Source organism: Ictalurus punctatus, chromosome 1, assembly GCF_001660625.3.
Source record: "Ictalurus punctatus breed USDA103 chromosome 1, Coco_2.0, whole genome shotgun sequence".
Classification (NCBI taxonomy): domain Eukaryota; kingdom Metazoa; phylum Chordata; class Actinopteri; order Siluriformes; family Ictaluridae; genus Ictalurus; species Ictalurus punctatus.
In genome coordinates this window covers 17,227,125-17,241,521 of record NC_030416.2, presented here as the reverse complement: position 1 = coordinate 17,241,521, position 14,397 = coordinate 17,227,125, and the positions used below count along the sequence as shown (strand labels likewise).

The 14,397-nt window shown below is 38.4% G+C and overlaps 1 protein-coding gene and 1 long non-coding RNA gene across 3 annotated transcripts; one reads left to right on the top strand and one right to left on the bottom strand.

Annotated features, from left to right (window-relative positions):
• Window positions 1-673: 673 nt before the first annotated feature.
• LOC108268452 (uncharacterized) lies at window positions 674-2,969 on the bottom strand. Its single transcript, XR_006982785.2, has 3 exons — window positions 2,568-2,969; window positions 896-932; window positions 674-814 (listed from the first exon to the last, which is right to left on the bottom strand). It is a non-coding gene; the product is annotated as an uncharacterized LOC108268452 (long non-coding RNA).
• Window positions 2,970-2,971: 2 nt separating this feature from the next.
• ccdc106a (coiled-coil domain containing 106a) lies at window positions 2,972-13,799 on the top strand. 2 transcript variants are annotated; one of them, XM_017473435.3, is made up of 9 exons: window positions 2,972-3,114; window positions 3,641-3,727; window positions 7,075-7,182; window positions 7,840-8,025; window positions 8,475-8,525; window positions 8,960-9,184; window positions 9,422-9,625; window positions 10,415-10,718; window positions 10,910-13,799. In XM_017473435.3, exons 2-9 carry the CDS (start codon window positions 3,673-3,675, stop codon window positions 10,932-10,934), a joined length of 1,158 nt encoding a protein of 385 aa, XP_017328924.1. In that variant the 5' UTR covers window positions 2,972-3,114; window positions 3,641-3,672; the 3' UTR covers window positions 10,935-13,799. The 2 variants fall into 2 exon arrangements, with proteins under 2 accessions (XP_017328924.1, XP_017328915.1); XM_017473426.3 differs by having other exon boundaries at window positions 2,972-3,727.
• Window positions 13,800-14,397: the final 598 nt, after the last annotated feature.

The window sequence follows — 14,397 nt, the reverse complement described above, 5'->3', positions numbered from 1 at the left end:
TAGAAAGCAGTCATTATCTAGACCCGTCGTTTATTTAATTCATGAAATAAAATGTAGGAAGAGTTGTGCTATTCTTGGCAGTGTACACATGAGAAATGCTGTGTCTTAATTGTTATGGGCATCATTTACTTAATTATTAATCCATGGACTAGTAAAATTGAACCATTACAACATAGAGGACAACAAAGTGAATTAAACCAGAACTGTTCCCATATTTACATTAGGTAAATTCACATGCTGTGATACAACAGATGAACATATTGTGTGCTTGAAGCCTTTGATGCCAATTTTTAATAGTGTTGTATAATATTAAATATATACTATTACATTATAGTATTAGATAAGATTAGATTGCCTTCATATTTCAGAGAAATGTGTATAGAGTTCTGAATAAACACAAAGCTGTCAGGTTGTTAGTTACTGGCTCAGTCAACTAAATATAAACTTTAAATAATATTCACAAGTAAAACTAGTAGCCAGTGAACTTTTGTAACTAAGATAACTAACAAACCACACCACTATACCTGTACTATTCTTGGATATTTGCGTATTGAAGGTCATTTGATACTCCAGGAACAGAAGTCTCTTGGAGGTCTTGAAAGGTCAGCCTATGCTGTATGACGACTCCTACGTATGCGGCGACTGAGTGAGCGAGCCAGGCGATCCACAGCATTGCGTTTATATCCAAGATCCTTTGCTAAGCTCAAGCCTTCAATGTTGCCACTGTACCACATAACCCAGCCAACCATGGACATCAGGACCAACACCAAGCCCGAGTAGACCAGTAGATCACCGAAGTCTTGACCTTTAACTTCTAGTGGGACAAAGACTCCAATCAGGACTATAGTAATCCCAAGAAGGTCCATAACGATGGCAAACACCAGGATGAACTTACAATGGCCCAGCTCTTCATTCTCAGCTGACATAATGGCCTGATGGAAAGAGATGAATCAGAAAAAAGGGTACAGAACAAGGGCAATACACAGAGAGAGGAACAATTGCAATCAAAATTATTCAATCGCCATTGCAAACCAGGTTTATTGTCAATTTACAGACTTCCAGCTGTTTGCAATGAACAAATCAAACAAAAGTAATTGAAATAGTTAAACACAATGAATGCTTCGAGTGGTTTCCCCAAATTCAACTGAAAATGCATTTTATAATATCTTGTCGACTCTCAAAATTATTCAACCCCCTGAATAGAATCCTTCCCAACAGCACAAATATGCAAAACAGGTGTTGTCTCAAGCACACATGATGCAACTAATCAAGGGCTTCATTATTTGCACCAGGTGTGCTTGAGCTGGAACACATGAAATACCTGAACTGGCTGGAGTAAAAATCATTGAAATAACTGGGCAGGGCAGAAAAAGGAAGCTCTCAACGGCTCCAACCAGATTTCTGAGAAGGCGGTTGTGAAAAACACTTGAGTGACTGAAAAAGACCTGCAGCAAGACCTGATGGTAACAGACACTGAGGTTTCAGTGAGCGCAGTAAGGCACGTACTAAATGCAGAAGGACTCCATGCCAGAACTCCAAGACGTACACCACTACTGACACAAAAGCATATAAAATCATATAAATAGGCCACAGAAGTTTTGGGATTCTGTTTTGTGCAGCAATGAAACAAAACTGGAACTTTTTGGCATGATGGATCGGCGGTATGTCTGGAGGAAGAAGAATTTAGAAAGAACACTCTGTCCACAGTCAAGCATGGTGGTGGCTCGGTGATGCTCTGGGGCTGCTTTGCATCCTCTGGTACTGGAAACCTGCAGGGTGTGAAAGGCAAGATGGATTCATTTAAGTATTAGGAAATCCTAGGAGAAAAATCTGTGAAGAAGCTGAAGCTTGGGCATCACTGGACCTTCCATCAGATCAATGATCCCAAGCATTCCTCAAATTCCACCAAGGCTTGGTTGCAGAAGAAGTCCTGGAAGATTCTACAGGCCATCACAGTCACCTGACTTGAACCCCATAGAAAATCTCTGGTGGGCTTTGAAGAAGGTGGTTGCAGCACACAAACCCAAGAATATTACTGAACTGGAGACCATTGCTCATGAAGAATAGGCTAAGATTCCTCAGGAACGCTGCCAGAAACTATGCATCTCGGTTGCAGCAGGTCATAACAGCAAAATATGGTTCTACTGAGTATTAAAGATGCTTGCGATGAAGAGGTTGAATAATTTTGAAACTGGAGAGGTTATTATAAGTTTATTATCAATTAAATCTGGAGAAACCACTTGAAGCATTCGTTGTATTGAATTATTTCAATTACTTTTGTTTGATTTGTTCATTGCAAACAGCTGAAAGTCTGTCGATTTTGACAATAAACCTGACTTACAATGGGGGTTAAATAATTTTGATTGCGACTGTATGACGGACGGGAAAATAACACCACTTAGATTTCACATTCGCTGGCAGCTGCAGCAAAAAGACAATGGGTAAGTGTGAAAAAAAGGCCAATCATCTACACACATACATGCATGCATACATACATACAAACATATTATATATATATATATATATATGATGAGGTTATAATTGAACAAAATCATCCAATCACATACCTTTCACATAGACTCTTTCCTTCTGAGGTGGAGTTTGTTTTATTATTTTTAATATAAAACTGACTTGTTTTTCTCCCCCAAGTTCCACCTTCACCTCCACCCTTGCAAGCTGCAGCGTCATGTGACCAGTCTACCTTTGTGTTCGTTCTCTCTTCTTAGTCAGAGAACTGGATAAGCAAGTTTTAACGAGAAGGTTTCATTGGTAGTAACAATCTCAACAAGTCCTTCAATATGCTGGCGTTTAAAATGTCACAAAGAGGTTTTGATCATACTCCAGTTAAAATGAATAATAATCAAAAGCATCACCACTACTACTACAACTACTCTACCTGACACATGAACAAGCCCCTGAAAAACTGAGACACACATACACACACGGAAGTACGTCATTTTGGGGGGGGCGACGACAGCACGGGGGAAAGACATTTAATTGTTATTGTTAGCCGCTCTTTATAAAAAAAAAAATACCCTGACATACAGAAGTGCATTGAACATTGGTTTTATTTTTTTATATGCGCAAGATAAAGAAGTTCACGACCACGGAACGGTTTGTGCACGTGTCTCTTTGTCCTGACGGCAGAAATGAATGTGTACAGAGCAAAGACATTAACGGCGTGTGGTGTTAGTTAGCCGTGTGCAGTTTCCTCAGAGAACGGCGGTTAGCGTTAGAGCTGTATGCCCGTGCTTTAACCAGCTAGTTCACTGTAACGCCGTAGTGACACCGAATTACAACGCGAAATGGCGTCGTGGTGAATTAAATGTTATATTTAGCTGCTCTATTTTGCTACACACTTGCTTCTGTCACTGGTGTTTATTCATTCAGCTAATATGTGTAGCTGTTATGTAGCTAGCTCAAGTTAGCCAGTTAAGCTAATATACCCAGCAGATAAGCCGCACAACAAATGCCCCTTTCTGGTTTAGTTACTGTACGTTTTGCCCTCAAGCTCGTCTTATTTGCCTTGGTGTTGCATGGTTATGTATACAGTTGTGTGCTAGCTGCTTGTTCCTCTGGCACTTGTACACTCCAGCTGCCTTAAAGACATGTGAAAACGTTTGTGTTTATGTGAAATCAGCCGGAAACACACGGGATCAAGCAAACGGAAGTATGAACGATGCAGAAACAGCCACTAGGAAGCATGCAAGTTCCCAAGAGTTGCAAAGTAAGATTCTGCTTAACAGCTTATTTTATCTGCCATGAGAGTTTGATATGGAGCGGGGATGTCGTTATGTAGATTTCATCCTTTTGCATGAAAGTTTACTTTGAGGCACAATACATTACAAACACAACAAACATTTTGCTCAGTAATTGGTGGAATTATTTGATCGTTTATATTCATGGCTTTTGGCGCATGTCTTTATCCAGAGAGACTTGAGGTCCTTTCACACTGAGCGCCATTAACCCTTGTGTGTTAATTGAAATAAACTTACACATAACGGGCGTGTTTAAAAACTGTCATAAAAATATTATATATTCATATATTTTTCCACTTTCACTGACGATTTTTTTTTTCCAAGCAGCAGTTTTGATCATAATGACCAAACATTCATTCATTCATACAAGTGTAACCCTTTAAATGCTGGATTGTTTACATAATGCCACAAATGGGGGTTTTAATGGAAAAATAGTCATTATTTTCCATATATTAAATGCTATGCAGAATTTTTTTGTCTTTGATTATTACAGTCTTTGATATGTCCGTGATTAACAACATCATTCATTTTGATGCATTCATATTTTTTATATTTTTTATGCAGTGTCAGATTTTTAAAAAAGGTAAATAAAATTACCACTCTAGTCCATAAAGGACAAACTGTATATAGAATAATTATATATTAATTGTTTTTTTTTTTTCCACTTTCACAGGACTTTTTTTTTTCACTGCCTTTTTTTTTTTTTTTTTTTTTTTTTTTAAACCAGCATCAGTTCTGATCATAATTACCAAACATTCTATCATTTTCAGAATTTTAACCCTTTAAATGTCGGTTTCTATACAAAATGCAAAAATCTTCAAAGCTCGGGAACTTTCTTTGTATACATGGGGTGGGATTTGTGATTTCCAGTACAATATAATTTCTTTCTTTCAAACTGTTCACACACAAACATTTTTTAGTACACACATACAGACCATAACTCTGACATTCATACACACACACCCTCACAATTATAGCTGCGTCATTTATTCAGCTTGTCTGCAGTGCTCAATAATACAGCAGAATCACAAAAAAAAGGAAAAGTATAGATTTTCCCCACAGGCTCAACCTGAGAAAATACTACACATTTCAGAATTTTTTTTTTAATTCAATGTTTTGAAACCTTGTCAACAAAATGAAAGCCTATTAACACAGAATGCATGATCTTATGCTTAAACTTCATGGTGATCAAGCATTGCAGTTTGAATGGGTTTCAATGGGAACATTTTTGTCCTTAAGGTCCTGAGTGTAACTATTTTGTGTACCTAGTTTAAAATTGATTTATGAAAGTTTTATGTTTTAATTATGAAATAGTAAAATTCCAAGAATACTCACTTTTTGCAAAATTTATGCTGTTTGCATTAACACAGACAAAATAATAATTTTTTTTTTAAAAAGACAAAAATGTCCATAAGGACGCACAAGGGTTAAGCAGCATGAATGTTTGACACTTATGATGCTCTTGAATAAAACAGCTGACCCCTATGGAGCTGTTCCCACTGGGCATGATCATTGGCGGCGCCACATTTTCTTTTCAATCAGTGAAAGACTCTGAAACAACGGCTGAGGATGCCAAAACAGTTTTGAGTTTTTTTGGGGGGGGGTTTTCTTTTCATTTTTTAAAAAAAAATTTTTATCTTGAACATATAAACAGGTTTTGTCCCACTGCTGTGTTATTACATTATATTTCACATTATTTCATTCATACTAAAACAGCTTGATGGTGCTGTTTTAGTATGAAAAAACACAAAACCTTCTGCCTCCCTTTCTGGGTAGAATCCACATAAAATAAGAAATGGTCGATAGGCGGATGAGCTGAATATTGGGTTGCGCCACCTAGAGTGCAGGTGTAAAATGCAGTCTCAGTCAGCACCACCTATGGCGAATTGTTTCACGTTCAGTGTGAAAGGACCTTTACAGAAGTGCTTTGAAGTTTCTATCAATAAATACATCACAATACTGGTTCACTATGTCACAGACTAAGAATACCATCAGTCTTTTAACTCTGTTGGGAGGTAATATAGTAACAAAAACACAGACAACAATAAAAAAAATTGAATGAAAAGTGCTTATTTAAGTAGTTTAGGAGGAAGAAGTAGGTCTTTAGACGTCGTTTGAAGACTAACAGTGATTCGGAAGTTCATTCCACCACCTAGGTGCCTGAACAGAGAACAGTCTTGATGCGTGCCTCCCTTGTACCCTGAGGGATGGTGGCACCAGTCTAGCAGTGCTAGAGGATCAGACGGAGCATGCTGCAGTCATTTTGTGTGTGTGTGTATGTATATATATATATATATATATATATATATATATATATATATATATATATATATATATATATATATATATATATATATATAAAATGTGTGTATGAAAAAAAAATTAAATAAAGCATGTCTTCTCTTAAATATCAGTAATAATAACATGAAACCCAACAAAAAATGTTTATTTCACTCTTTTTGTCCACTCACAATCACAGCATTATCTGAAACTAGCATCTTTGAAGAAGCCTTAAGCTCTGCCCACTCAGCACACTCACATCATGTCATATCTCGGCAGGCAGAGATTTTTTCCAGGGACAGTGTAACAGATATTGTGTCATCGGGTAGGCATGGCCTGTTTTGAGAATCTGCACAGGTCAACGATCATGCTGAGTTTGGAAAGAAAAGCCATTTGCTGCAGATCTGTCCGAGATCACAGGGGTTTTACATTCATTCTGCTACAATTTCAGATACCTGTCCATCATCACAGGGGTTTCATGTTTGAAAAATACTATTGTCATAAGTCAGTCTTACTGACGTTACATCAATTCTATTATGTGTGCTATCATGCAAAACTAAGAATCTGCAGTGAAACCTTAGTTCTTTTTAACCTTAACTACTCAATTTTATTTACACAGATAGAGCAAAGTTGACACTTTGAAAAACTAGTTAATTTAGCATTTACAGGATAAAAAAAGTTACCAATATGTCTGTCTTGTCCTTCATATTACATCGCTGATCCTGAGAATGCCTGCGCATAAAAAGTTTTCTTAGCATGTTCGGTGACCTGTAGTTTGTTTGTTTTTTAAAGGGGGTGTCTTTACCACACCTCCAGAAATGCCCATTTTACATCATGCTACTGAAACCCCTGGAATTTAGTGAATGCAGTCTCATCTCCATGAAAACTCATGATATACTGTATATGTCAGTGAATCTGTCATTATACTATAGATGTCCGTTTCCTTTATAAATCATATAAGCCACACTTACTATAGTGTTTAAAATGTTCCAGCATTCACTGTCATCTGATCTTATTGTGCGTTTCTCTTTCAAAGCCCCCAAAAATGAGGATGCATATGAAATCTCCATCCCATTTGAGGAGAACAACTATGAACCGCAGGGTGGCTTTTACAACCAGAACGATCAGAACTTCGACAGTCAATGTGAGTCCATCAGAGTTGTACTAGTGCAGTATTCCACAGCGAGACATTATCCAAGTAAAGGACTTTGGGCATCTTTTAACCTACAGTTGTGCCCAAAATTTTACATACCCCTTGTAGAATCTGCAATCTTAATACTGTTAACAAAATAAGAGGGATCATAACAATCCCATGTTGTTTTTTTAATTAGTTCTGTCCTGAATGTAAGCTATTTCACATAACATATGTTTACATAAAGTCCACAAGACAAGATAATAGCTGAATTTATTAAAATGAAAAATTACTCCGTTCAAAAGTTTTGCGAATTCCAGTAGTTTTACACACAAAAAAAAACACTGCAAATTTTGCAAAAAGCCACAGAAAAAGCAAGCATTTCTGGGTGAAACAATCACACTAAAAAAAACACTCTGTGAAATCCTGTACGGACTGAATAGAAAACAACATTCAATGAACCTTGAAGACAGTTTTCTTTTTTTTTCACCCAGAACCCAAGGGAATCCAAACTTTTGCACTTAGCTATAAAACTGCATGTTGTATGCTAATGAATCGCTAAATAACTATTTTGTTGGCATGTAAATAACTTTGCAAAGTTTTTGTTTTGATTATTCCAGCTCTTCTCTATGCGTGTATCTTTTGTGTGTGGTCTTTTTCCCAAAATAGGTAACGATCCTCCAGCTCCTGCAAGCTCATACTTGCTGATTACGAACCTGCGTACACAGCTGCAGATTTCTCTGGAAAAGAACTCGTGGCTGCAGAAACGGATCGAAGACCTGGAAGAGGAGAGAGACTTCCTGCGCTGTCAACTCGACCGCTTCATATTCTCCACCAAGAGTCAGGATAGCAATGGTAAGAGACAATGACTGATAGCACAAGAGGAGAACTTGGTGTCCTAGGGGAACTGTATGCTAAATATAGAACACTTTGTTGCATGTAACACATGGTAGCTTGATGTTGATACTGTGAGGTTTTATGGTAAGTAGTGCATTTTACATCATACAATTTATGCTTTATTTATGCATTATATTTATACTTTAGGGAAAAGGGAAGGGGTCAAAAGCAACCCAAAGTTCTTGGTGACCGAGAGCAATTCACAAATTATACAATGTTTGTGAATTGTTTGCATTCATTTAAATATTTTTAAAGGTGTCAATATGATTTTTAGAGGAAACATTCTTTTTAAAAATGTTTCTTCTGTTGCTTGAGTAAATCACACTCAATCAGGAGTTGACTGTAACATAAGTCTTACATTTATCGTCGCTTGATACTGTTATATTTTTATCTCTGTTTTCATTTAGGTAACGATGCTCGCAGTTTTTCTTGGAGGAGACGACGAGAGAATGAACGTGGTAAAGGCATTTTTCATGTCAGAGTTTTTACTATTTTAATTGTTTAGCTTTAGCTCACTGATAAAGGTACCTTAACCAGCGATCTGAGCACAATGATGATGGTATTGTTCCACTGCAGTGTGGGAACTCGGTGTCATAGAGGTACATTTACTCCAAGCCCAAGTGAGCATACCACAACTAAAATTAACAAAAAAAAATGATGCATTGTAGATGAATGAATCAAGTACCTAGATTAAGCTATTGCTGTATACACAATGTCATGTGCCATTATATAAACCTTTGAAAGTATTAAGGGTGAATATTTTATTCATTTACTTGTGTATGTAAAAGGAACAATGTGCATCAGTAGGTCAAAGTCCGTGCTGTGTTATCCTAAGCAGTGTCCGTGCTGTAATGATCAGCATTACCTGCTATTTAATCATTAACTTTTTCAGATCAGCAAGCAGAGGTTCAGCGTTCAGCCAGCCGTCAGTCATTCCCACAACGACCTGCTCAGCAGCCCCCAACTAATGCCAAGGTCATGAGCACTAGTTCTGGGCCAATTAGTGCCCAGATAAGTTCCATGTTTGGTCCTTCCCACTCCCAGCCTCTCCTACACAGCCATGGAGGTGGAAGTAGCAGCAGTAGTACTAATAACAGATCTATGAATGATCTACCAGGTGTGTGTATAAAGTAATGTTGGTCATTGTATGGTTTACCTCTTTGTTGCAATCCTATTTGTATCACGCACACTTCTGTACCCTAATTTATTTCCTATTATTTGAGGTCGTTATTAGGACAAGTACTTTTTGCGAATGTGTATCACTATTTTCCAGAAGCCAGTATATTAAAAGCTATGGCAAAATATGTGTAAAAGTGTTTGAAAGGCTGATGTGAAGTGTTCCCTCACTACTCAGAGTCACTCTCACTTTTGGGAGATGATGAAGAATATTTGGAGGACAGCTACCTGGAAGAAGACGACCTTATGTCTGGGGAGGATGTGATGCCAGAAAACATGACTATAAGGAATATGGGTGCTCCTGGGAGGCCCCCTGGGGGCCACCCTGCCCTGAAAAGGAGGAGAGTCTTCAGAATAGCCAGAGGCCGAGAGAGACAGAGAGGTGAGCTGAGCAGTCCAGGCTGAATTGGTCACAGCTTAAAGGTACACTACAGGTCAAAAGTTTGGAGACGCTTGACTGAAATGTTTCTCATGATCTTAAAAACCTTTTGATCTGAATGTGTATGATTAAATGCGTGAAATCGGTGTTGTAGACAAAAAATATATAATTGTGCTAACACGTTCATTTCTTTCATTAGAAAACTTACATTTTATTTACAAAAATATAGATTTTTTTTAAACGGTTGACTTGGAGAGAAATATTCTGAAAAGCAGCCAATGAGTGTCCAGTATAGGTGGGAACTCCTTTAATACTGTTTAAGCATCTCAGGGAGATTCCTCAAGAAATCGGTTGACTAATGCTAAGAATACACTTGTAGAAATTCTAGGCAAAAAAGGGCATCTACTTTGAAGATGCTAAAATACTAAATTATTTTTATTAATTTGGGATTTTTTTTATCACAACATAATTCCCCTAGTTCCATTTGTGTTATTCCAGAGTTTTGAAGACAAATAAAGAATGAGTGTGTCCAAACTTTTGAGCGGTAGAGTACGTCCAGCCAATAAGCAGAAGGATGCATCTCCACTCTGATGTAAATCATACATCTTATCAATACAGAAAGCTCCCAGTCTTGCCATAGCATTCATATTTAGTAGCCTATACAGCATGTGGAAGGGTTTTGGAGATTAGGCTTCAAAGGTAGCACTGCCTATTACCCACTAAAGATAATGCACACACCCATTTTCATCTTTACAGGACTAAAATGTCTCTCTTGCCCTATTCCCTTCACAGTGAAAGATGCTGCTGGCGTGTTGTTCCGCTATAAGAAGATTCTGGTGACGTACCAGCGGCTAAAAAACATGTCCAAGGCCTTCCAGATCCATGGTGTGGACCGTAACACAGTGGCCTCCACCACTCCCATTGCGGAGCTGCTGCTTGTGGCTCCTGAGAAGCTGGCCGAGGTGGGTGAGTTCGACCCGTCCAAAGAGAAGCTTCTGGACTACGCACGGCGTTGCTACATCGCTTTGGACCCCCAAACCCGCAGCAAAGTTCAGGCCCTGAAGAAGAACAATCTGTTACTCCCAATCTCTTACAGGTAAAATCCATGCACACACCCGCGCCATAAACACTCCCGTTTTGATTTACACACAAAGAAACTGTCGAAACAGCTAAATAGGCTTGCTGTAGTGCCTTTGGTTGAAATCCTTCTTTCTTTAATATGCTTTTGAATGCAAATGTGAGTATTTTATACATGAGTTACCTTTGATTTGTGTAATCTCCCACCAGGTTGAAAGGAGCCGATGGCCGGTAATTGGACAGGAGCAAGTGAATTCTGACCTGTTGTATCATAGAATCCCTCACTGTATTTGAATGCACCATAGAGCACATGTCCACTCTGTCAACCTCCATCCTGGTGTTGAGATCAGGTGTACTCTGAATCAAACCGTACTGTATTACCTCCGTTCTTCTCCTCGGTGCACACACACACAGCTTAAAAGGGCTGGGCTTCCAGGAAGACTGTTTGGTAGATACTGTCACTTGTATAAGGAAGTATGTATATTGTGAAAACTGTTTGTCTTGGGCGTGAGCCCTGTGCCCTCTGTAGTTCTGTGATGTCCCATGTACTGAAGTACTGTATCAGGGGGTTTTCAGCTACATTCCAGAAGGCCAGTGTGTGTTTCCATTTGTGTGTGTATATGTTTGTGGTACATGTCCCTCAGCACTTACCTTGTTGCTGAATTGTTCAGTGCTAGTCTGAGGGGTACACACACCTGTGCTTTTTGTTTTATACTGTACTAAACTGCACCAGACACTTAATTTCTTTAGGTCTGTATGACGTCCTCGAGGCAGAATCATTTTTGGGTTTGGTGCATGTAAATCCCTGACTCGTGACCTCTCTCATTTTAGACATCACTGACTCTTGCGCATGAGAAAAAAATGTATAGTGAAACCTCAGTCATTAACTGGGATTACACCTGAGCACCCAGGAATGATACATTTCATAGTTTTCACATGATGTCGCATTCTTATAGGAACGCCCACCTGGAGGGCAAAACACGGCTTTCTTCCGCTGCCCGCCAGTTATTTTCACCAGATTTGTTTAGCCAAAATGCCGGATAGTTGTTCGGTTGGATGCGCTAGCAGTTTAAACAGTAGGAATGATTTACCTGACATTGAAAAAAAAAATGTTTTACTTTTTGTTATATATATATATATATATATATATATATATACATACACACACACATATATATATATATATCTAACGTTAGCTAATTAGCACTCACCTTTGCTCTGACAGTGAAGAATTTCTTGCCCTTTACATTGCAAACGGCAGCATTATTGACCCATCCGGATCGAAAATACAGATAACTGTATGTACTTTTGTACGGTTTCATCCTGGCGGCAATGTAAAGGGATGGATTCTCCACAATATGTATGTAGACATCGCCAAAGTGGAGCTCTGGCAGGGACGTCGCCGTATCAGTGATTGAAATCCATGCGGCGGATGCTGATCCGTGTGGATCGCAAGTGCCCAAAACTTCCAGTTTGTTCATATACCTTTTGTTTTTCTTCTTTTGAGAGGTTATCAAAATATTCATGGCTTGAAACAGATGGAAAACTGACAGGCCAGTGCTACAGTTGCATGGAGTGTCCAGTGTTGGCTGCCATTTTGGAATGATGTTTTGCCCTCCAGGTCTCCACACCAGTCACCTGACTGAAAACTACGAATAGTATCATATAGTTCAGATGTGTATGTGTATAACTCCTGTCTGTTTGCTATGAGTGTGTATCTGAATGACTTGCTGAGTGTGTGTCAGAATTGTGTGTATATGGTTTTATAGCATAATACTCGCGACTAGGGATGCACCGATACCGATACCAGTACTCGGGTGTCGGCCCGATACTGTGCACATGTACTCGTACTTGTAAAACCGTACCGGTACCACTTTGACAATGTGACATAGCCTAACCTCTTGTCAGTTGAGCAGGTAGTCGGAAGAGGAGAAATGTCAGCAATTTGGAGATATTTTAAGATAAGTGATGATAAAAATAGAGCACACTGCAAACTATGCTCTGCTAAACTGTCAAGAGGAGGAGAAAAAATAGCTCATTTAACACAAGCAATTTGATTAAACATCTAAAGAACAAACATAACACAGAGTGCAAAGAGTTTGCTAATGCTGGCAGCGGGAAACAGCAACAACCAGCTTTGCAGCAAACGCTGGAGTAGCGAGAGAAAATGCCCAGAGACAACCCACGGGCAGTAAAACTAACAGAAGTTCTTACCCAGTTCATTGCTCTTGATGACCAACCGTTGTCATTTGTAGATAATACAGCATTTCGTTAACTTCTTGGTGTATTTGAGCCGAAGTATGAGATTCCCAGCTTGTCACTACATTACAGATTACCAAAGCTGCATTATCAAAGCTGCATGACTTCACCACTGATATTTGGACTAGCAGTGTCAGCCCAATGTCTCTTATAAGTTTAACAGCACAGTGGATTGATGAAGATTTTATTCCCCAGAGAGTCATTTTTCAAGCAACGCAGTTTAGGGGTTCGCACACTGGCCAAGCCGTAGCAGGTGTGTTTAATGACATGCTTCAGACGTGGGGCATTCCGAAAAGTGTGAAGTACTCGTATCGGTACTTGGTATGGGCAAGTACCCAAATGTAAGTACTTGTACTTGTACTTGTGGTATCGGTGCATCCCTACTCACGACTGCTCGGATTTCCCATAGTTCTGGGGAAAGACGGTAGATTGCAGAAGCAGCATTCATCACCTCGCAAACATCCCCCTCATTATTAAATAGTGTATTCATACCTCTGGTGTCATCTTGATGTTCATTACCATTGATTACGGGTTGGGGCTGCTGCACATTTCAGTTATGCCTCAGGAACCAATCAATTTCTGTAGACGTTTTAAAATGTAGAAGGATAGTCTAGTTATTCTGTGAAGGTTGATGTCTGTAGTGATGCACTCGATTTGCTTCTTTTTTCTTTTTCTTTTTTTCTTTTTTTCTTTTTTTTTGTAAAGCAAAATGTTCTATGTTTTATCATGAGCCAAGAAACAGTTTATTCAATGCTGGTTTTGTCATGCTGAAACAGAAACAAAAGAAATGTCCTGTTGAATTGTCTGATTATAAATGACACTAAAGTGATTTCTTACTGAATCCCGTTTATCTCATTTCTGCCTTCTCTCTGAGTTCAGTTTAATTACAGCATAGTCTTTGACACAATATGATAATAGTGCAAATAACATTCTCTCTCTCTCACTCACACACACACACACACACAAAACCGGTCAAAAGTTTAGAAACACTTGACTGAAATGTTTCTCATGATCTTAAAAACCTTTTGATCTGAATGTGTATGATTAAATGCGTGAAATCGGTGTCGTAGACAAAAAATATATAATTGTGCTAACACGTTCATTTCTTTCATTAGAAAACTAACATTTTATTTACAAAAATATAGATTTTTTTTAAACGGTTGACTTGGAGAGAAATATTCTGAAAAGCAGCCAATGAGTGTCCAGTATAGGTGGGAACTCATTTAATACTGTTTAAGCATCTCAGGGAGATTCCTCAAGAAATCGGTTGAGAAAATGCCAAGAATACATTTGTGGAAATTGTAGACAAAAAAGGGTATTAAATTCTTTTGATTTATTTAGGGGTTTTTTTTTTATCACAACATAAATCCCATTATTATTCTAAAATGTGGGGGAGGGAAAAATATAAAAAAATAAAGAAAGAGTGCGTCTAAACTTTG

Coding starts and splice junctions, on each gene's coding strand:
- ccdc106a (XM_017473435.3), top strand. CDS start 3,673: ATGAACGATGCAGAAACAGCCACTAGGAAGCATGCAAGTTCCCAAGAG. Junction 7,183..7,839: donor TCAGAACTTCGACAGTCAAT/GTGAGTCCATCA, acceptor TTCCCAAAATAG/GTAACGATCCTCCAGCTCCT. Junction 8,526..8,959: donor ACGACGAGAGAATGAACGTG/GTAAAGGCATTT, acceptor TAACTTTTTCAG/ATCAGCAAGCAGAGGTTCAG.